This window comes from Myxocyprinus asiaticus, chromosome 21, assembly GCF_019703515.2.
Source record: "Myxocyprinus asiaticus isolate MX2 ecotype Aquarium Trade chromosome 21, UBuf_Myxa_2, whole genome shotgun sequence".
In the NCBI taxonomy this organism is placed as follows: Eukaryota; Metazoa; Chordata; class Actinopteri; order Cypriniformes; family Catostomidae; genus Myxocyprinus; species Myxocyprinus asiaticus.
The window spans coordinates 46728486-46752991 of record NC_059364.1 but is presented as its reverse complement, the minus strand read 5'-3'; the positions used below and the strand labels follow the sequence as shown (position 1 = coordinate 46752991).

General features: G+C 44.0%; 1 protein-coding gene across 1 annotated transcript in view; it reads right to left on the bottom strand.

Annotated features, from left to right (window-relative positions):
• Positions 1-24506, bottom strand: part of LOC127412050 (phospholipid phosphatase 4-like) — a 253822-nt gene that overhangs the window by 97345 nt on the left and 131971 nt on the right. Inside the window, exons 2-3 of the mRNA XM_051648081.1 lie at positions 11749-11857; positions 5435-5525 (exon numbers count right to left, since the gene is read on the bottom strand). Coding sequence (XP_051504041.1) covers positions 5435-5525; positions 11749-11857 — 200 coding nt within the window. The remainder of the gene's footprint in view (positions 1-5434; positions 5526-11748; positions 11858-24506) is intronic.

Here is a 24506-nt window from a genome sequence, read left to right as displayed (position 1 = left end):
TGTAAAAAAGGAATGACTTAAAAATGAGCAAATTGTGAAAGCTCTTCTACAAATTACACATTATCATTAGAAGTGATAGTTTCTATTCTGAGTGCCTGTCACCTGTTTAAACAGTCTTATCGGAATGCACATTACAGCCTATTAGGACACTTCATTTGTTTTCCTAACATCGCATCGAATAATGGTTAGGTTATTTTTTTTTTTGGACGTGACAGATCACAATATCCCTTTCTCTAACACGAACTAAATCAGTTTAAGTATTCTCTTGGCGCTGTAATTGTTTAATTTAAAACAGTGAAGGCCATCTTCCTAGAGAAGCACATGACATCAGTTTTTCCTCAGGCTTTTCAATTAAATTTGTATTCAGCTTTCTGTTAATGGCTTCAACTACTCTGCCCCTCTGGTCTCCACCACTCTCATGTACTGAAAGAATTTCATATATTAGTATCATGTTGGTATGATTGTTGTGTACTCGTCACAGCAAAATATAGCACACTAACACACATAATGAAATTCGCACATGAGCTACAGTTCAAATAAATAAACAAAAATAAATGTGTAAAACTTTACAATAATGCCAATTAGTCATTTATAAACATTACAAATACTTCATGAACAATGAACACTCTTCTACTGTAGTTGTTATCATTAGTAAATACATTAGGTTTCTTGAAATGGACAAGATTTTATTACAGCATTTATTAATCTAGGTTGATATTAATTTATGAAAAGTGTTCATTGTTAGTTCATGTTAGATCATAATGCATGATCAAATGTTGATGTATACAGCTTTTCATTTTTATAAATATATTAGTATATGTTGAAAATAACATTAACCAAGATTAATCTGTGCTGTAAAAGTATTGTTTATTGTTAGTTCATGTTAATTAATGTAGTTAACTAATGTTAGCAAATACAACCTTCTTGTAAGTGTTTATCAAACATTTATCAAGATGTTTTATAGTTGGATGCTAATCGACTTGCTGTTTATAACTAAGACATGGCTCAGTGCTGGTGAACTGGGTCCACTTTCTGAAGCTTTTCCCAAAGACTGTAGTTTTGTGAGTACTCCAAGGGCTGGTAGGGGTGGTGGTGTAGCCACTATTTTTAAAAACTGTTTTAAATGTAACTCTCAATCGGCAGGAACCTTCTCTAGTTTTGAACTGCAGTTACTAAAGGTGGACATTTGTAATCCAGTTCTCTGTGCAGTCATCTATAGACCCCCTGAACATAACAAAGTTTTTATAAAGGAATTCTCTGACATTTTATCCTCTATTGATCCTAATGTTGATAGGCTTCTTATTTTGGGTGATTTTAGTATTCGTGTATGCTGTCCTACAAAGCCTATGACCAAAGAGTTTTTACAACTCACTGATGCTTTTAACCTCACACAGTCTGTTTTAGGTTGTACACACAAGTATGGTCACACTCTTGATTTGATTCTTTCTTTAGGCCTCCCTGTTTGTAATATAGATATTGAAGATAATTGTCTGTCTGACCATAAGACAGCCTTGATTAGGCCAGTTTCAGGCCCTGGGTCAGTAGGCCGGTGTGTTCGCTCGTTTAACTCAGCCACATCCAGGCTTTTCTCTGATGCATACAGTATCTCTCCACTTGCCTATACTATTGCATCCCCTCCTACTAGTCTGAGCTCAAATGAGTTGATTTGTATGTTTAATGCTGTCTGTGGGGATATTATGGAGTCTCTTGCACCTGTTAAAATTATAAAACCCAAAACTAGAGTTCAACCTTGGCTCAACAATGAAACTCGGGCCCTTAGACAGGAGAGGAGAAAGGCAGAGAGGAAGTGGAAGAGAGATAAACTTCAAGTTTTTTATGAAATAATGAGGGACTGCATGTTTAATTATCAGCATGCTATTAAGGCTGCTAAAGCAAAATATTTTCCTGTTCTTATTTTAAAACATGCTCATAGTCCTAAAGTCTTATTCAGCACCATAAACAGTGTACAGATTCATCCCTGCAGTTACTGAATCTCTTGATCCATCTCCTGCAACCTGTGAGAATCTTTTGAAATATTTTGTAAGTAAGGTTGATTTTATAAGATCTAGCATTCCATCCTATTCATTTCAAAATTCAGAGGTAACATCATGCTCATCTCGTCTTACTAAATTTGACCCTGTATCACTACCTCTTTTAACAGACATTGCTCGGAACATGAAGCCCACTCTCTGCTCTTTGGATATTGTTCCACCTCATATTTTAGTAGAGGAGCTGGACGTTATTGGTCCCAGCATTCTGTTTATAGTAAATAGTTGTCTGATCAGTGGGGCAGTCCCATCCTGCTTTAAACATGCTGTGGTACAACCCCTGCTTAAAAGGGCTAATCTTGACCCATCATTGTTAAACAACTATCTCGAAGCTACCTTTTCTCTCTATCATATTAGAGAAGGTTGTTTTTTTTATCAGCTTTCCTCTTTTTTGAAGGAAAATGGTAGTTTTGATAAATATCAATCCGGTTTCAGATTGCAACACATTACGGAGTCTGCTCTTTTAAAAGTGTCTAATGACCTACTCTTACTGCTGACTCAGGGAACTATGCTGTCCTTATTTTGGAAGATCTGAGTGCAGCATTCGATACGATTGACCATGCTATCCTCCTGAAGCGCCTACAACACTCAGATGGGATTCAGGGGAGTGCGCTTAATTGGTTTGCCTCTTACTTAAAAGAGAGGACTTTTTCAGTGGAGATCGGTAGTTACTCCTCATCTTCTGCACTAATCTCCTGTGGAGTACCACAGGGCTCCATTCTGGGCCCTGTTCTGTTTTTTTTTATATATGCTGCCTCTATCTAGCATTTTTCAAAAGTATAACATTTCATATCATTGTTATGCAGATGACACGCAGCTTTATTTGCCTTTGCACTCTGATGATACCTCTGCATTACAATCTTTGTTTGACTGCTTGAATGATGTCAAAAATTGGATGGCAGCCAACTTTCTCCAGCTCAATGAATCTAAGACAGAAGTCATAGTTTTCGGCCCTCCTAGCTCTAAAAAAAAATATCCAGTAATCTGGGACATTTATCTAGAAATCTGCAGACATATGTTAGAAATGTAAGTGTTATTTTTGAATCTGACCTAAACTTTAACAAACAAATTAATTCTGTAGTCAAAAGCAGTTTCTTTCAGCTCAGGAGTATTGCCAAACTAAAGACATTTCTGTCATTCAAAGACCTGGAGGCCTTTATTTCATCCAGGCTTGATAACTGTAATGCACTCTATCTGGGAATTTCTCAGTCTTCACTGTCACACCTTCAGTTAGTCAAGAACGCTGCTGCTAGACTTTTAACTGGGACTAAAAAGAGGGATAGTATATCTCCAATGTTGGTCTCTCTCCACTGGCTTCCTGTCAAATACAGAATCCAATTTAAAATCCTATTGTTTGTCTATAAGGGTCTGTATGGTTTGGCTCCTCATTATATTGCGGATCTCCTCTTTCACCATCACACCTCTAGACCTCTCCGGTCATCAAATATTCTGCAGCTGACTGTTCCCAGGTCACGCCTAAAACTGAAGGGTGACCGCGCCTTCTCGATTGCAGCCCCACGACTCTGGAATAATTTACCTCCACATATAAGGTCTTCCCCAAATTTTGATGGTTTTAAATCTCTTCTTAAAACTCATTTGTTTTCTGTAGCTTATGGAAATATGAAGGTTTAGTGGTTCTCTTTTATTGTCATTGTGTCTTTCATGTTGTCCTTGTGTTTTGCTATGAATTTTGTAATTATTGATTTTGTACCGCACTTTGGCCAACTGTCGTTATTTTTAAATGTGCTATATAAATAAAAGTGACTGACTGACTAATGATCATTAATCAGTATATATTGTTTGTTAATGTTATTAGTGAAGTTTATTATAAAGTTTTGGCAATATATTTTCTATGAGGTATACATAAACTACATTATTGGAGATGTCTTTATGTATCTTACTATTAAGAGGGCATGGTTCATGAATATTCACTTGACTGGAAACTCCCAGAAGGCAACCAAGCAACGTCTGATTGACTTTCACATTAAAGGGGTCATGACATCATATAAGAAGGATGGGGCAGTTCAAAAACTTGGACGCAATCACAAAAACCACTAGTAAACAGTTTCATTCATGAATGAACAGTTTAATATATTAAGATGCAATGTGTTGGATGTGCATTATGTGTAAACCCTGAAATTTAGTTTTATAATGTTTTGGTGCTTATTCATTTTCTTCCGATTGAGTTTAAAAAATTTCTCTATTCGAGGGGCTGCACGATGTTAGCCAATCTTCACAGTGGCCGTTTACGTTGAAGTTTGAAGGAGGCGCTTATTCCAAAACCGAACGTTTCAGACAGACGGCCAGAGACAGGGTTCAAAATTACTAAATTATGACCGTTTTAATGCAAAAAAACTTTACTAACATTATCAGTGGACCTCAGGGAAGATAATATATATATATATATATATATATATATATATATATATATATATATATATATATATATATATATAAATAGCATTTCATGACCCCTTTAAGGTGTGAGTACAGGGCTTTTTTTTTTCCAGTTTGAGACACTTTTTTTGTATTGTCTAATCAATGCTTTACTCTTCTAATACAATAATGTCATGTATAATTATCTGAATTATTTTATTTATTATATTATATTTAGAATTATTTAAATATAATTCTTTATTATATAATCATTGTATATTGAATTGCTTTTATTTGGAGGCCTTTCTCAGCAAAGACTGATTTATGCAATTCATTAATGGCAGATGCTACTTGCACCCGGGTGCAAATAATGGTGGATGCTATTTACATCTCATTGCAAATAGTGGCAGTTATTATTTGTACCCCAATCCTGGTGCAAATAATGATACATACTATTTGCACCCCATTGCAAATAGTGGCAGATACTATTTGCACCCTAATTTATATTCCAACATGCAGTATAGGGCAATCCCTGCAACGTGCTTATTGTGCTTTTTGTGTGTTTATTGTATTTGGAGTCCCAGAGAAACCCCACACCACCCCTAAATCTAACCTATGAAAATGTACCACAGCTTTACTACAATAAGTATAGTTCAACCATGGTATTTGTAGTAAAAACACATTAACCGCAAAATGAACCATGGTTCTGGTCTTCACTGTATAATGTATAATACATTAAACCTTTTTAAAGCTAATAAAGTTATCCAATCAAGAGCAGTGAGTGGTTTTCTTGTTATGGTTGTTTGATTATTATAATGACACACTAGACAGCAGCTGGTCTATTAGGTTACATTAACACTTACAAGTCTGATGGTTTGATACAAATCAGCTTTTTCTCCATATATATATATATATATATATATATATATATATATATATATATATATATATATATATATTAGTTAATAAATTTGTTGCCTATATCTTTGGGCTTTGATTTGGGTACTCACCTAAACAAGCCTCTTTAATTTCTGTCTTGTCTGTTCTCTGTATAATCTTCACCACAAATATCACAGCCAGTGGGGTAAGGAATGAAATTGCCTGCAAAGACAAAAGGGCACAATATCCCTCTGCAGCTTTTCTGACCATATAACACACAAAGCTGTCATGATTATGAAAAAAGCTTTTTTTCAGCTAAAAGCTGAAAAGAAAGGCTTCTTCTTTAATTTTATTATATGAATGCCTTCATATCTTGAGTTTCATTTCACTTTGTGTAAAACATGCTAAGGCTTCCACACTAAGGTTTTCAGCCTCCAATTAAGATGGGACTTACAAAAGAGTTTTACTTTTGTCTTTCAGTTTTCATTGTTGTGAATGGAGTGTGTTGGGTTTGAACAAAAAGTGGCTATTCAGGTTTAAGCCTTATGAGTATTTGAGAGATCTCCAAAAGCTGTTAAAGCCAACTGTGGCATTCATGGCACCATTCACCAAAAATAATGTGAAACTATCCCTGCTGGAAAAAAACAGATGACACCTATCGCAAGCCCTTTCATAATTTAATCATGTGCAGGATATGAAATATTGGGAGGGTTCCTTTAAATGGTGTTTTATTAACAAAGTTCGGGAGGAGCAAGTTCATTTAATCCGACCAATCACACAGCCAGAGTAAGAGTATATAAACAGCTGCTTACCTCTATGTAGCATTGAGAGTTTCTGGCTTTCGGCCCTGCCCATTGTCAACAGACCCATGCAAGTGACTCAGATCATCGGATTGCAACTCCGGTGAAAAGCATTCACCTTCATCAGAACAGCTCTTCCGTCTAAATCATCTCATCTCAATTTAAGCTTCCACAGCAGCTCATTTGTTTCACAGCATCGACTGCTACTACTTTAAGTGCTACTTTTACTCTGTCTTTCCTCCTAATCTCTATTCACTAGAGCAGATAATTGCGTGAAGCTGCTTCCGCAACTGGCTGCTTCGATGCTATACACATGTGAAACAACTCTCCATGACTGCTCATATGTTCTCTTTTCTAAATTTCCCACACAGAGCGGCCGACTGCGTGAAGCTGCTTCTGTAAACTGGCTGCTTCGGCTCTGTATACATGTCAAACAATTCTCTACGAACGTTCATATGTTCTCCTCTCTAAATTTCCACCCAGAGCAGTTCATCGCATAAGCTTGCCTCCGTGAATGGGTGCTGCTCCGGCAAATGCCTCTCAAGTTGTATTACAGCTTCATTTGAACACGAGGGAAACAAAAGATTAACTATTTAATTCAATCATCATTCCAACGCTCCCCAGCATTTCAATCTGGTTCTCTCGCACAGGTGATTCCTGCCAGCCTCATTACCTCGCTGCGCAGCTTGTTTAGGGCGTGATCCATTCAGCCCTGTTTGTCAACTTCTAACAAGAATAACACGATTGTTCTCCCTTCAAAGTGCCCTTCGGAGAGCGATTTATTCCATCCGGAACACAGGGGCAATCATGCAACAGCGAACTCCTTCCAATCAACCGATCCTCTAATTACAACTTCTTTTCAAACCAACGCAGACATTTTAATGCGAGCTCGCTGCTGCGCAGCATTCGCTCTGACCATTACACAGCATACTGCAGTTATACACAGCCTCTGTCCGAACAGACACGAGCCGAAATCGGCTCCGCAAGAGGCAAATCACGCATCGTGTACCCACTTCATTCATAATCATTCCGCAAACTCGCCTCCTCTCAGCATTTGAGCTTGCCTCGCTGTGCAGCCCCAATAACACGAACCAAGCGCTGCTACAACTTCCACTCATCTCTACACTATAACAGAATTTTCCCTCTTCCCGTCAGGACAAACTCTTCACGCAGGTAAAATCAATCTATAATTTTATTTTACAGACAGTCTTCTCTACTTTTGCCTGAATCATTGGATTACAAACTTTTATTTATAAGCTTGACCATACAACTTAATTGCTGCATGATTTTAAAAGCGTTCAACAATCTGTCATAATTTTATGCTCCACCCAAGTTTAAAGTAACCGATTTGATTCAGCTTGGCACCTTACTTTATACTCCAATATTTATGTTTTTAAGTCATCAATATAAACAAATCGTAGACATAAATAGACATCAAATAGAAATCAGACTCTCGCATAAATGTCATACGTCCTCGTCAAACGAGATGAGTCACCCCGTGCCAATAATATAAAGTTATAAACACGGCAAACAGCGCAAACGCGCCGTCCAAGCACCGCCACCGTTCATGTGCCACAACCGCAGCACATATTTCAGACCATGCGTCTCAGCCTCCATGGCTCTGTAACCCATTTTATGCCACTCATACCAAATGAACCATCACCCACCTAGCAACTGACAACAGTCAGGCTGTTTCAGGTCTTCCCAAAACAGTTCACTATAACCCTGCATCTCCACATCAATCAGTTTCATTTGAACATAGCCTACCATACACCCTCACGTCAAATGCCGTGCTCAACCCTTTCGTACCGCAGAGTGAGTTCTAGCTCATTTGCAGCGTGAACTTTTCACACGAAAATATGGGCTCTTTCTGTTAAACTCGAGGATTCATCCCATTCATCCTACCATCGAATGCTGTGCAGGCTCATGCCTGCAGATCCAGCCGCTCACAGCTTTGAGGGAGCTCAGTTAAATTCAGCATAAACATTCTCATATGAATAGTATGCTCTCCCATTGAACGCTGTGCGGTCCCGCGCCCGAGGATTCAGCCCATTAATATCACAAATGCCCACGTGAGCACGTATCCTGACATTGCCTCGCATGTGTTCCAGACGCCTTAGTTTTTCCACGCAACCTATTATCTCTCCCAGCATCCATCCCTCTACCCCTTCCTATACATGGGCCTCCGGAGCAGATTCCAACATGAGGCTGCCTCTGCTGAAGACCCATTCCCCTCTTCATATTATCCCCCTCCCTTCTACCATTTTAATCTTTCCTACTCCAGAACCGTTCCCTGCATGAGGCTGCCTCCGCAAGCAAACTTTGCCCCAAATCCCTCCTCAAGAAAAAAGACTTCCACTACACCGCAAACATTGCACACGCTGTCCAAGTGCGGCAACTTCGGCATCTTTCGGGCTGTGCGACAAAACCTCCTACTGCACTGCAAACCAAATTCGTAGGTGGTTTGGAATCAGATTAAAATCAGATTTTTCTTAATGCGTCTCAGGCCCTAAATAGTCCACCACAAGCCAGCATCTCCACATCAATCAATTTCAGTCAAATATCTCCTACTATACGCCCTCACGTTGAACGACGCACTTGAGGACTCATCTCATTCGTATCGCAGAGTGAGTTCTTGGTTATATGCAGCGTGAACTGTTCACACGAAAACACAGGCTCTTCCTGTTAACACCATGTGATTCCGTGCTCGAGGATTCAGCCCCTTTTCGCATGGGGAGTTTCCTTAAATGCATCATATATCACTTCCACAAGAATCTAGTGTCTTACCATCATATGCCATGCGGGCCCATGCCTACGGATTCAGCCGCTCGCAGATTGAATGCTGTGCAGGCTCATGCCTGCAGATCCAGCCACTCACAGCTTCGAGGGAGCTCAGTTAAATTCAGCATAAACATTCTCACATGAATAGAATGCTCTCCCATTGACCGCTGTGTGGTCCTGTGCCTGAGGATTCAGCCTGTTCATATCGCAAACACACATGCAAGCATGTACCCTGACATTGCCTTAACGAGGGCATTTATTTTCATTTTCAATCTGCCAACTCCCATCCAGCCCTTCCAATCGCTAGCACACTATCTCCATTACAGAGGATTCCACTTAAATCCGGCATCTCAAAATACTCATGCCATTCCTTCCGTATCGGTGCCGCAACCGCAGCAGGCCAAAGGCCTGCCCAAGCACCAAATCTAGTTTTCACTAGGCCCACTATGCCGTTGGATGTTGAAAAAAGGGGAAAGGGGCCGCTCGCTCTACCTTGTCCATATTTAGGGGGTCTTCCCGTTCGGATGCTGCGAGGGTCCACCTTGGCCGGCCTGGAAGCCCTCCCATCTGTACCGCTGCGAAGGCCCTCCCACTTCCAAGGGCTGTCCTGTTCAAATCACAGTGAGGGTCCTCTCATTCGGATGCTGCAAGGGTCCACCACGGCAAGCCCAGAAGCCCTCCAATCTGTACCTCTGTGAAAGCCCTCCCACACACATACATCAAGGGCTCTCCCATTTGAATCGCAGTGGGGGTCCTCCCGTGCGAGTGCTGTGTGAGCTTACTCATGTTTATTTGTATCGTGGGCTCTCCCTTTCGTACTGCTGTGAGGTCCTTCCCGTTTTGACTGCAGTGAGGTCCCCCATTCGACTGCAGGATCCACTCAAGCAGCAGCCAAGCCCCACGCATGTGTGGTTAGCCCGTTTGCGGTGTGGGCACCTCCCGTCTAACGAATTGCATCTGGAGGGATGCTTAAGGTCTGGTCCAGGCAGCTCGGGTTCTCCCATGCCTAGGACGGACCTGCCCAATCATTGTGGTGGGTGGGGGGGGCCCTTGCTTAGGCATGGTGAAGCCCTCCAGTTCCAATTACAACAGCTCTCCGCGAGAGCTCATTTCTATACTGCTGCAACCGCCACTGTCTTTCAGTGTTTCAGCCTAATTTCACTCTCTAATTTCTCCCTATCCTGCACCTATTGGTTTCCTATACCCCAAGCGGATCCTAGCATGAGGCTTCCTTCGCTAGTGGCTCCGTTTGTTCTATCTTCTTTGGCACCTCTGCCCCTCTGGCACACAAGGTTAGGTAAGCACCCCCTTCCCTTCCAGTACGTCATTTCAAATTCATTCTTTTTTTGGGGGGTGGGGTTGGGGGGAATATTGTTGTTAAAATCAATTGTTTCTTCTTATTCCTTCCAACACATCACTTCCCCGCCTCACGAGGCTACGACGCCAGCGACTTGCTGTTCCGTTTCTTGGCTTCTTTTGGGGGGCATTCCAGTTCAGCTCAGGTCAAGTCTCGAGGCTCGAGCCCTCTGCCAGGGACAACAAGCCACATATGTTTACACTATCCTCACTGCAGGATTACATTAACTTGTGAACTACTGAAATCCAAATACACAATAAGAAAATAGTGTAATCAGATTACTTTTAATTACTTTTGGATTACCTCAAGGTCACATATGTGAATAAAGTCAAGAGAAAAGTAATATGATCTCAAAGACTTTTAATTATACCTTCTGGATGTCAATGTTTTACATTAAACATTTTTGCTATATTTCTACGAGTAATGATGTCATTGTTTATATAAAGACTTCACGTTAGCAAACTTAATTGCTGATATCAGGAATTAGTGTTTACACTAATGAAAATGTAATTAAAATCTGTAACTCGTATCCTGCACATGATTAAATGGCAAAAGGGCTTGCAATTTGACACCACCTTAGGGCAATTAAGCTGATTGCTGGAACATGGTTAGTCAAAACCAGATTAACCAGCTGGTTGAAAAACCATCTAGACCAGCTTGCACCAGATAGGAGCCATGTTAACCAGCTGGTAACAGATCAACATTTAAGTCAGTTTTTACCATAAATTCTCCTCCCTGCCCAGTAGATGGCGATATGCACAAAGAATCCAAATCACCAAAAACAAACGTAGAAGAATGTGAAAGTGAAGAGTGATAGTAAAAAAAGGACTTAAATTTTGATCTGTTTCTTACTCACACATATCATATTGCTTCTGAAGATATGGATTTCACCACAGGAGTCATATGGATTACTTTGCTGCCTTATGCTGAATTATGACTCTAAGACATTACAGATATTACAGCTTCTTTTTCTGTTAAAGCATAATTTTCTGTAAAGCTGCTTTGGAATGATGTGTTGTGAAAAGCGCTATACAAATCAAAATGACTTGCAGACTTTATGTCCTTATGGAGTTTTAAAATTTTGGAACCCATTCACTCATTACCTACAGGGCAGAAATGTTCTGCTAAAAATATTTGTTTGTGTTTAACAGAAGATTATTGGGTGAACTATCCATTTAATGACCAAGTTGGACCAGGTGGAAATCATGTAAAACCAGCTACTACCTCAAGCTAGTTTTAGCTGGATTGTTCATCAGGGCCATGCTGAAAAGACCAGCTTAGACTGGCATGAATTTTGGACACACCAGCAACTCATGTTAGGGACTAATATCCAAAATATGCCAAAACACTGCTATGGTTATCACTATATCAGTCATTGCAATTTCAGGAGTAACTCCTGTATCACACAATGATTAATGATTCACGCCTGTATTTGAATGCGTTTTTTCCACCCATAACTTGCAGTGTGTATGTGGACAGTAAGTCAAGCTAAATGAGGTGCACTTACGAACATGACTCTTTTGGGGATGTGGTCTGATTCCACCAGAGGATTCTTATATAGCCACAGTTCTTCAGGCTGGATGATTCTCTCAAAGGGCTCCAGGAACTCTGTGAACCTAAACGAGACCATGAACATTTCACTCAATGCATTTAAATGGAAGTGTTTAGTGAGGTGAGTTTCTATGGTCGAGAGAGTTTCAATGATCATTGTTCAATGAGGGAGGACCAACAGATAAGATTATGTACCTAACCTCATATAGAAACTTTATTCAGATAATAACAGGATACAGCTTATAAAACTAGAACACTGAAAATTGTGAAAGCAAAGAGGCAGGAAAGGAAGCATGCACTTTGCATCTCGTTACATTTAAATGCAAAGTAAAGGAGTACATTCGACATTCAGGCAATTAATAAACCATTATGCATCTGTTAGTAAAAGCCTGAGTGTGATTTTTGGTTTAGTCTCTATCTGTTGACAAAATAATGGTAATACAAAATAATACATCTTGATTTACTACAATAATCAAATGAACAAGTCTGGAGACCACTAACTGACCTCTTTAGATTTGCAGACTGTGACACGTCACAGACTGATCTCTCAGTGAAATCAGAAACATTAGGGGTGCTTCTCATTTCTTAAACTGTGCATCCTTGTTTCCTCACTCATCCGTCCTCAAGCCAGTGACCCGGAAACCGGTCAAGGTCCGCCATCATAAAGGACGTATCAGTTCTCTAAATGCACCATGAGGAGGTGAGGATCAAGGACAGGGGAAGCTTCCAGAGGACGCTTGAGCGAGGAAGCTCAGGAGCATCCTACGAGGAAGACATTTTGGCTGAAGCACCTGACACACGTATACATTCTCCTCCCATTTCATATTGGACACAACTGTTTTAATGAATGTTTCACCTCAAGATGAACTCAAGATGGCGCCGAGTATGGCTGCTGCGTTGCGAGCTCCGACACAACATGGTAGTGTTTTGTTTGTTTTGTTTACAATTCTTATGTTTTTTGTCTTGGATGTTGTCTCCCTTATTGTCTATGACAGACAAACACTTTTGGACATTGGTTCAGCAATTACACACCGTAAACCGGACTTCAAATTCCTCAATGCCAACCTGCTGTTTACAAACACGCAAGCGGAGCCCTTTGTCTGGGCTGCATGGCCACAGAAATGCAGGAGGAAAAGGGGAAACAGAACCGGCGTTCTCATCAGAGTAAGACGCCGCGCAAATCGACCCCCGCTACCCAGTATTCTACTGGCAAATGTTCAGTCTCTGGATAACACGCTCTGCGAGCTGAAAGCGCGGATCTCTTTCCAACGAGAGATGAGGGACTGCTGCATTATCTGCCTTACGGAAACTTGGATGTCTGCGGAAATTCCAGAATCAGCCATTGAACCCGCGGGGTTCTCCGTGCACTGAGTGGACAGAGCAAAAGACCTCTCAGGTAAAAGCAGAGGTGGTGGTGTATGTTTTATGATCAACAAATCCTGGTGTGATCAGAGGAATGTACATTCTATCAAGTCTTTCTGCTCTCCTGATCTGGAATTTCTCATGCTTCTGCGTCGACCATTCTGGCTACCGAGGGAATTCACAGCGGTCATTATCACTGCTGTGTACATCCCCCAACAAGCCGACACAGACCGGGCACTCAAGGAACTGTATGGGATTATAAGCAAACAGGAAACCGCGCACCCTGAGGCCGTGTTCATTGTGACCGAGGACTTTAAAAAAGCCAGTTTCAAATCAGTCGCACCAAAATGCCACCAGCACATTAGTTTCAACACACAAGGGGACTGGGTTTTGGACCATTGCTACTCTCCCTTCTGGGATGGCTACAAATCCCTCCCCCGCCCACTATTTGGCAAATCAGACCACTCTTCCATTCTGCTCTGCCCGCTTACAGGCAGAAACTGAAACAGGAAGCACCCACTCTCAGAACGGTCCAGTGCTGGTCGGACCAATCAGACTCTACGCTACAGGACAGTTTTGATCACATGGACTGTGAGATGTTCCGGTCCGCCTCTGATGACGACATCGAGCTTTACGCTGATAGCGTAATGTGTTTCATCAGAAAGTGCGTAGAGGACATTGTTCTGACCAGAACAACACGGATCTATCCGAACCAGAAGCCATGGATTAATAGCGATGTTCGCGTGGCACTTAATGTGTGGATCTCCACTTTTAATTCCGGGAATGCAGAGGAGCATACACAAGCCAGTTATCAGAACAGCAAAACGCCAGTACAGGAACAAGATTGAAGGACAGTTTAACACCACCAACTCTAGAAGCATGTGGCAGGGAATTAACATCATCACAGACTTTAAAGGGAATAAAAACTCTGCCATGAACACCGCTGCCTCTCTCCCGGATGGCCTAAATACATTTTATGCTCGTTTTGAGGGAAATAACACCGCCCTCGCGGAGAGAGCTCTCGCGGCCGAAGCTACAGAGGTTAGTTCACTCTTCGTCTCTGTAGCGTATGTAACCCGATCCTTCCGATGGGTGAATATCCGCAAAGCCGCGGGCCCAAACATTCCGGGCCACGTCATCAGAGCGTGCGTGAACCAGCTGGCTGGTGTTTTTACGGACATTTTCAACCTTTCCCTCTCTTTGTCTGTAGTCCCCACATGCTTTAAAATGTCCACCATTGTGCCTGTTCCAAAGCAATCAAAAATCACTTGCTTAAATGACTGGCGTCCTGTTGCTCTGACCCCCATCATCAGCAAATGCTTTGAGAGACTAATCAGAGATTGCATCTGCTCTGTGCTGCCTCTCTCTCTAGACCCATTGCAGTTTGCTTACCGCAACAACCGCTCCACTGATGATGCCATTGCATCTACAATACACTCTGCTCTCTCCCACCTGGAAAAAAAGAACACTTATGTGAGAATGTTGTTTGTATGCTACAACTCAGCATTCAACACCATAGTGCCCTCCAAGCTAGATGAGAAACTCCGGGCTCTGGGCTTAAACAGCTCGCTGTGCAGCTGGATCCTGGACTTCCTGTCAAGCAGACACCAGGTGGTTAGAATAGGCAGCAACATCTCCTCATCACTGACCCTCAACACTGGAGCCCCACAGGGCTGTGTTCTCAGCCCACTCTTGTATTCCTTGTACACACATGACTGTGTGGCAACACATAGCTCCAAAGCCATCATTAAATTTGCTGATGACACGACGGTGGTAGGTCTGATCACTGACAATGATGAAACAGCCTACAGAGAGGAGGTGCACACTCTGACACACTGGTGTCAGGAGCACAACCTCTCCCTCAATGTCAGTAAGACAAAGGAGCTTGTGGTGGACTTCAGAAGAAAAGACGTTTCAATGGAGCACCAGTGGAGAGAGTCAGCAGCTTCAAGTTCCTGGGTGTCCACATCACTGAGGAACTTACATGGTCCATCCACACTGAAGTCGTTGTGAAGAAGGCTCATCAGCACCTCTTCTTCCTGAGACAGCTGAGGAAGTTTGGAATGAACCACCACATCCTCACACGGTTCTACACCTGCACTGTAGAGAGCATCCTGACTGGCTGCATCTCCACCTGGTACGGCAATAGCACAGCCCACAACCGCAAAGCACTGCAAAGGGTGGTGCGAACTGCCAGACACATCATCGGAGGTGAACTTCCCTCCCTCCAGGACATATATACCAGGCGGTGTGTGAAAAAAGCTCGGAGGATCATCAGAGACTCCAGCCACCCGAGCCATGGGCTGTTCTCACTGCTACCATCAGGCAGGCGGTATCGCAGCATCAGGACCCGCACCAGCTGACTCCATGATAGTTTCTTCCCCCAAGCAATCAGACTTTTGAACTCTTGATCTCCCACGATCAAAATACATCAGCACTGCACTTTATTACTCTTACTCTTATATCTCACACCGGACTGTCATAAATTATACAGCCTGAATGTCAATACAGTACAATACAACCTGCTGTACATTCTATATATACTATATATAAATTTTTTATTGAATAATGTGTATCTATAAGGTGTGTATTGTATACTGTACAGTGTATGTTATTATTTGTATATTGTGTTGTGTGTAATTATGTGTATATTAGACTTTAAATTGTGTTGTGTTAAATTGATGTTATTGTAAATTGGTATATGTCTCATCACTGTCACGACTGCTATGTTGATCGGAACTGCACCCAAGAATTTCACACACCATTGCACTTGTGTATATGGCTGTGTGACAATAAAAGTGATTTGATTTGATTTGACCTCCGCATTTTAAATAAACCATAATTGTCACATACTTCAACAGTTTATCTTGAATTATTAGGTTTAATCTGAAAATATCAATTAATCAAGTTTCAACAACATTACGGAAAGCGCTCCAAGGTAATGCAGCTGCGCAGTGATGGCGCTTTGAAGTCATGCATGAGTAAGCAGGACATTCCAATTTATAAATACACTGATGAGCCAAAACATTATGACCACCTGCCTAATATGCTATAGGTCCACAGCGTGCCGCCAAAACAGTGCCGACCTGCTGAGGCATGGACTCCTGAAGGTGTCCTGTGATATCTGGCACCAAGACATTAGCCGCATATCCATCAAGTCCTATAAGTTGCGAGGTGGAGTGGATTGGACTTGTTTGTCCAGCACATCCCACAGATGCACAATCGGATTGAGATCTGGGGAATTTGGAAGCCAGGTCAACACTTGAACTGATCATGTTCCTCAATCCATTCCCGAACAATGTGTGCAGTGTGGCAGGATGCATTATCCTGCCGAATGAGGCCACTGCAATCAGGGAATTCCATTGCCATGAAGGGGTGTACCTGGTCTAAAACCATGTTTAAGTAGGTGGCACATGCCAAATTGCCAAACTGACATCCACATGAATGGCCGGACCCAGGCATGTTCACCATGCATGAGTGTTTATCAATGGATGTTTTTCATGAGGGCAACCAAATATTAACACATTCTTCAAAGATAATGGCTTAAAAACAGGAGAGGTGGCATATGCTATGTTTATTGCTGTTAGTGTTTACAACTGTCCTGTTTTTGCCAGATGTCCTATATTTTATCCCAAACGGGACGCAACTATTATTTTAGAGGGTAGCGAAACGTCCCATATTTAAAGCTTTGTGTCCTATATTGAAGCATAATAGGGTCTGACAGTGAGACTTTTGAAAAGGGCCCCCATGCTGTATTAAAGCGCTCAAAATGGTCAAGTGTCCCATATACACGTGAGACATTCAACCTCATTGCGCTGTGGTGGCTCGCAGCCGGTGTGTGTTACCGCACCTTAGCGCATCTCTGGGTGAGTAAAGCCAATGTCTGTATTATTTTTAGGCTAAAAGAGGTTTGCAATGCTTTGCTGCACTGTAACATACAGTATATATGACATATGGGTGCATTCCAATCAGAAGAGATTCTCATACTTCACCTTACACTGTTGGAGGGCTGAAAGCTCATTCTGTCAATTTTATTGAAAATTCTTTTGTAACGATCCTACAGCATGGCCATCATTATTGTTTTCCTTTCTAAATGTCCTGTGAAGGCATAATGTGATCGCTGTAGTGACACTAGGGGTCACTCTTGGGAGCCCGAAACACCTCTGGTCTTTGAAAAAAGGCCAATGAAAATTGGCAAGTGGTATTTGCATACCACTCCCCCAAACATACGGGTATAAAAGGAGCTGGTATGCAACCACCCATTCAGATTTTCTCTGAACGGTCGATGCTTACTGAGCTGAATTCTTACAGCTGTTCATTCACCTCTGCTGGATCTGACGGCGCATTTCAGCGGCTTCTCCCCCTCTGCACTGGTGCACTGCAGAGAATGCCCTGGGTGCTTTGGCAGAAATAAAAGAGTATATTCTGAAAAAAAAAAAGAGTATATTTCTCTAAAAGAGCTGGAAACACAGAACGTCTTTTTAAAGATGCCTTTCCGTTTGTGTGTTATTCCTGGTTGCGGTCATTATCTCTCGCCTTCTGACGGTCACTATCGCTGTCTTTCGTGTCTGGGCACTACCCACGTGAAGACAGCGTTCATGGATGGTCATGTACTCATTGCGAGAACAAGACCATGGCAACGTTGCGGTCGCGGCTTTCCTTCGTAAGAAAGCAAGCCACCCCAGCGGCTACCCGCCTCGGTCCTTCTACCTACGGTATGAGGCCAGCGCGGCTAGCACTGGGGGTGATTTGAGGACCTCAATGGGACCACCTCCGCCGGGTATCCCCCCACAGACCTCCCATTCCCCAGCATGCTCGTCTGCCCCGATCGGGCTTCCAGATGAGTCTGCTGGCTCATCTCACGGTGAGTTCAACCTCTTGTTCGGAGCCCGCAAAGGTGATGAGCTCTCGAGCGCAGCATCGGAAAGTGGGCTCATCCAGTCGGATGCGGAAGCCTCAGCTGGGCTCCGCCCCTCGGGTACGGTCACCCAGTCACAGGCTGACACAGAGATGACGGACATGCTTTCCCGGGCAGCCGCGATTGTCGGGCTAGAGTGGAACCCTCCACTCTCCCCTGAACCCTCGCGGCTCAATGGTTGGTTTCTGGGCCCGCGGTGCTACTCACAGCCACGCCCCGCCCCAGTTTCTTCCCGGAAGTGCACGAGGTGCTGACAAGGTCGTGGGAGGCACCTTTTACTGCCCGGTCCCGTTCTTTCAGCTCCCCCACCCTCGCTACCCTCAATGGTGGGGCGGTCAAGGGGTATTCGGCAATCCCCCCAGTGGATAAGGTGCTCGCGGTGCACCTATGCCCGCAGAGCGCCGCCACCTGGTGCGGGAGCCCGAAGCTCCCATCCAAGGCCTGTAGGTTTACGTCGTCCCTGACGGCCAAGACCTACAGTGCCGCAGGACAAGCCGTCTCCACCCTGCACGCCATGGCTCTCCTGCAAGTCCACCAAGCCAAGGCACTAAAGGAACTGCACGAGGGTATTTCCGCCTCAGGATTGATGCAGGAACTGCGCTCGGCGACTGACCTCGCCCTCCGGGCAACGTAGGTCATGGCGCGGTCTCTCGGGAAGGTGATGTCCACCTTGGTGGTCAAGATGGGAGAGGCTGACAAGGCACAGTTCCTTGGTGCCCCCATTTCCCAGGTTGGCCTGTTCGGCGACACCTTCGAGGACTTTGCCCAGCAGTTCTCGGCAGTGAAGCAGCAGACGGAAGCTATCCAACACATCCTGCCCTGGCGCGGCCAGGAGGAGAATCTTTTGTTACCTTTTCATTTAATTTTGCCGCATGCCCAAGTGGTTGCGGTACCCAAGAGTTCAGCAAAAGAGTGGTTTCCTTGTTCTCTGGGTCACATACCCGGTGCGCACGGCTGTCATCACGACCACCGTCCACCATTCCATTTCAGCAGGTTTGGTGCTCCAGCGGCGGTCTCCCCACCCCTGCATGCCCAGCTGTGGCACAAATCCGCCCCCAATGTAACGGTCTCCACGGATCACGCAGACAAGCCTCTTCCTCCCCTGTCCCAGGCTGTTCCGGGGGTGGTCACAAGGAGCCATGTAAGTGCTATGATGTCCCTGAACTCAGCACGGTCACGGCACGATGTGGCACCTCAGGCTCCGCCCCGCCGCGAGGCCCCACCCGCCAGTATGTCCGACGAGATTGTCCCCTTGGTCCCCCTTGCCCAGAGCTTGGACACGTGGCTTGCGCTTTCCAACCCATCGCGATGGCTGGTCCGGACCATCCGACTCAGCTACGCAATTCAGTTAGCTAGGCGTCCGCCGAGGTTCAGCGGCATCGACTTTACCTTGCGCGCGGAAATTGCTACCTTCCTACGGAAGGGTGCGATAGAGCCTGTCCCTCCGGCCAAGATGAAGAAGGGGTTTTACAGCCCCTACTTCATTGTACCGAAGAAAGGAGGTGGGTTGTGGCCAATCTTGGACCTGCGAGTACTGAACTGGGCTTTACACAGACTCCCATTCAAGATGCTGACGCAAAAACGCATTCTGGCGAGCGTCCGGCATCAAGATTGGTTCGTGGCGGTAGACCTGAAGGACGCGTACTTCCACGTCTCGATTCTACCTCGACACAGACCCTTCCTGCGGTTTGCATTCGAGGGTCAGGCACATCAGAACAAGGTCCTCCTTTTCGGCCTGTCCTTGTCCCCTCACGTCTTCACGAAGGTGCCACAGAGGCAGACCTTGCCCCATTAAGGGAAATGGGCAGTTCAGAGCATCTCTTTTCACGGCTTGGAGTTGGACTCAGTCTCGATGATGGCGCACCTCACGAACGAGCGCGCACAGTCGGTGCTGACCTGTTTGAAGGCATTCAGACAGAAGACAGCGATTCCACTGAAACTGTTTCAGAGGCTCCTTGGGCATATGGCATCCTCAGCGGTGGCCACTCTGCTCGGGTTGATGCATATGAGACCACTTCAGTACAGGCTCCAGACTCGAGTCCCGAGATGGGCATGGCACTGCGGGACATATCGCGTGGCCATCACGCCGGTCTGTCGCCACCTCTTCAGCCCTTGGACCGACCTCACATTTCTATGGGCAGGTGTTCCCCTAGAGCAGGTCTCCAGGCACATCATGGTTACGACAGATGCCCCCAAAACTGGCTGGGGAGCTGTATGCAACGGGCATGCAGCCGCCAGCTCCTGGACGGGCCCGCGGATGCGTTGGCATATCAACTGCCTCGAGTTGTTGGCAATTCTGCTCGCCCTGTGGAGGTTTTGGCCGTTGATCCAGGGCAAACAAGTGTTAGTTCAGACAGACAACACAGCAACGGTGGCATACATCAACTGTCAAGGTGGTTTACACTCCCATTGTATGTCACAACTCGCCCGCTGTCTCCTCCTCTGGAGTCAGCAGCACCTCAAGTCGCTGCGGGCCACTCACATCCCGGGCAACCTCAACACTGCAGCGGACGCGCTGTCATGACAGGTTACCCTCAGGGGAGAGTGGAGACTCCACCCTCAGGTGGTCCAGATGATTTGGAGTCGATTCGTGCAGGCACAGGTAGACCTGTTCGCTTCCCGAGAATCCTCCCACTGCCCGCTCTGGTACGCCTTGACCGAGGCACCTCTCGGTATAGACGTGCTGGCACACAGCTGGCCCCCTGGACTATGCAAATATGTGTTTCCCTCAGTGAGCCTACTTCAGGGAGGACGAGGAGCAGATTGTCCTGTAGCACCCTACTGGCCCACCCAGACGTGGATCTTGGACCTCACGCTCCTCGCCCAAGGTTCCCATGACCCCATTTAGGGATCAGGTGGAGAACCTGCAAGCGCTGCCCCAGGAGGAGGCAGACCCAGCCCTGACGTTGCTGTGTCCGGTGCATGCTCTACGCATCTATTTGGATTGCACACAGAGCTTTAGAGTCTCTGAGCAGCTCTTTGTCTGCTTTGGTGGACAGCGGAAAGGAAGCGCTGTCTCCAAGCAGAGGATTGCTCACTGGGTCATTAACGCAATAGCAATGACATATCACGCTCAGGACGTGCCGCCCCGGCAGGACTACGAGCCCACTCTGCAAGGAGTATGGCGGCTTCCTGGGCCTTGACCAGTGGTGCCTCTCTAACAGACATTTGCAGAGCAGCAGGCTAGGCAACATCCAACACCTTTGCGAGGTTCTACAATCTCCAGGTGGAGCCGGTTTCATTCCGTGTAGTGGCAGGCACAAGCAGGTAAGTCCGGGACAGCTGGCCGGGTGTATCACTTGCGCATAGCGCCTTTCACCTCCCCTGAGCTGAAGACATGCGCTGTTGACAGTGCCCAGTAGTGTTCAAAAACTGTGTTCCCTGGATGACTTCCTCCGAGCTCTGTGGCAGATGAGTTTGTGGAGAAACTCGCTGCCGGCTCAGTACATGTGCTAACTAAGCCCTGTCCTGGGGTAGGTGCTCCGCATGTGTTGGTTCCCCATAGGTAACCCCATGTGACGTATATCTTCTGCTAATTTGTTTCCCTGTTGGTAAACTGCGTCTTCCTTGAGCAGAGGCCCCTCTGCCCCAGTCTCCATGTTTGTAGAAACTCCTCCCCCATAGGGTAGGACCTACCATGGGACTTCTCCACATGACATACTTCCGACAAGGCTCGGCAAGTCCATGTGATGTATTTCCACTCAATTTCCACTCATCTCTGGGCAGGGTGTTGTCTCCGTGGTGTCTTCCCCTTGGGAGTGACACCCCTCCCCCGACATAGACCTGTTGGCCCCAGTTGGTTAACAAATTTCACTCTTTTTTTGGGGAGAGGAAAAAAAAGAGGATAAGAGGCCACGACTGGGCTAGCCTGTCTCTATCTTTTGGGCAGTCGACTTGTTCCTGATGGGCCGTTCGACACTCATAACAGCGTTGGGGGAGGTTATGTGTCGGCCTGTTGCGCTGGCTACGAGGCACACAGTGGTCTGCCCATCACACACCGCCAGTTCACGTAACACAGTTCAGATAGTTGTGGTGTTTCGTATAGGGACCCCTAGTGTCACTACATCGACACAATGTCAAGTGAGTGACAGATAGGGAACGTCCTAGTTACTTTCGTAACTTCCGTTCCCTGATGGAGGGAACGAGACATTGTGTCCCTCCTGCCACAATGCTGGACTACCCGCTGAAATGGCTGGGACCTTGTCTCGGCTCCTCAGCACAAAACAGTGGTTGCGTACCAGCTCCTTTTATACCCTTATGTTCGGGGGAGTGGTATGCAAATACCACTCACCAATTTTCATTGGCCTTTTTTCAAAGACCAGAGGTGTTTCGGGCTCCCAAGAGTGACCCCTAGTGTCAGTACATCGACACAACTTCTCGTTCCCTCCATCAGGGAATGGAGGTTACGAAAGTAACCAGGATGATTTTTTGTGTTTTTGTCCTGTTCAGACTACAAAAACCTAAACGGATTTGAGTCAGATTAGCCATTATTTTGGCACAGAATTTTAAAACACATTAAACAGCCCAACATTCTAAACAGCACTGGCAAGATAAACAAGAGAAAACACTGTGACATGCACAGATATACTGTAAATAAGAAGACTTTTCACATATGACCATGAATTTACTATAGTAACGTTAACTGTATTAACTATAATACTTTAGGCTAGGGTTGCTTCGATACCAAAATTTTGGCTTCGGTACGATACCAGATCTGGTACCAAAAAAAAAAAAAACCCTCAGATTTGTGATGAAATTACACAGAAAATGACTTGATTAAAAGAACTGCATAAAGTCTTACAGATTCATTGTTTTCCATTTACATTTTTCTGGATTCCATGTTAAACATGTTAATTAAATCTTATGATTAATACATGCGGCTTTAATCAAATGAAAATATAATAATTCATTTTTAACAAAAAATTTCAATTTTATTATTGGTAAAATAAATTGCTGCACAACTGAGCTTTACAGTATTGATGAAAACATTAATGAAAAAAAAATCTGATTACATCATGCACAAGGCTGCTATGGCTGAATCACAACATGCTGATATTCAGTACACTTTTGTGATATTGCTTACAGGTGATAATAATCAAAATAATAATAATAATAATAAAACCATTTAATATTATACTACTGTTATTATGAGTATCATTGCCACTTTTTGAATATTAAATTTGTATACACAAGTTATATTTTTCTGTCTTTAATTTTCAGGCATAAATAGAGCTTTCATTTTAGCTGGACTTTTACTTTGACAGACATTTGAGTTCTTCCTTTTTTTGATGGGTTAATAATATCAAGCTTCCCTTTAATGCTGTAATTCTCCCATCGTGACTCGAGAGCTAAAATGTCCGAGCTGCACCGGAGAGGGAGATTTGATTATTCACAAACTTTTATACACTAAACACACTGCATGAAAATCAAGCACCAGTAGTGTGTGTTGCGTTTGTGTGTGTGCGCATGCGTGCATGTGTCTCTCTCTGTGTGTGTGTGTGTGTGTGTGTGTGTGTGAATAGACAGAGCAGAGCGGCACCTCTCGTTCATTCTGTAGCACGCAGCGAATGTGACTGTATATTATTTCATTAAATGACACCCTTCTGCTGTTTAATGATCACACTTGGTCATATTAAGTTTTTAATTTTTTTTTTTTTTTAATTGTCAATGATATCATCTCAAATCTTTAACATCTCATAACATTTTGCTAATGGCAACATACTGTAAAATGGTACTGAAATTAGCAACATGATGATATCATACCATTTAAATTTTTTTGGTATCGCAATATTTCGTTAGTACTGGTAAACTGCACAAACCTACTTTAGGCAGAAATAAATTCATAATAAATATGATCATATTAGTACTGTAGCTTTTTTAAATTTAATATGCTCTATTAGGGAAGTGAGGGAATATCATTCATTTTTGTTACAACAATAGCAATTTATTTAGTTTTTATAGTTTTAAAGGTGTTTAAGGCACTTTTTTATTACAAAAATGCCTATGTTTGTTTTACAGAAATCATGTTACATTTAACCATGACCGTAGTGAAGATTAATGCATTGTTTTACCTGTGGTTACCATCATCTTGTTACAAATACCACTGTAGACTATAAAAAACTTTGGTAAATTTTCATTGGGGCAAATGCAAACTTTTATCAAGGGCTTTAAAGCCTGGACCTTTGTGATCAAATTCTAGTTTTCCTTCTGTGTAAAATCTGGTCTTGTCACGGAGAAACTCATGGAGGCAGGGATAAGGACTCAATCATGGGGTTTACTGCACAGGTGAATGAAGCAGAGAAGAAAACAGCAGGTGAGTCAATCCAGAAACAGATGTGTTGCAAACAGCAGGTGGGTAATATCCAGATCGGGAAATATAGTGATGTACAGATGACAGGAAAACTCACAACAGTCCTTTGATCTTTGCAGGAAAT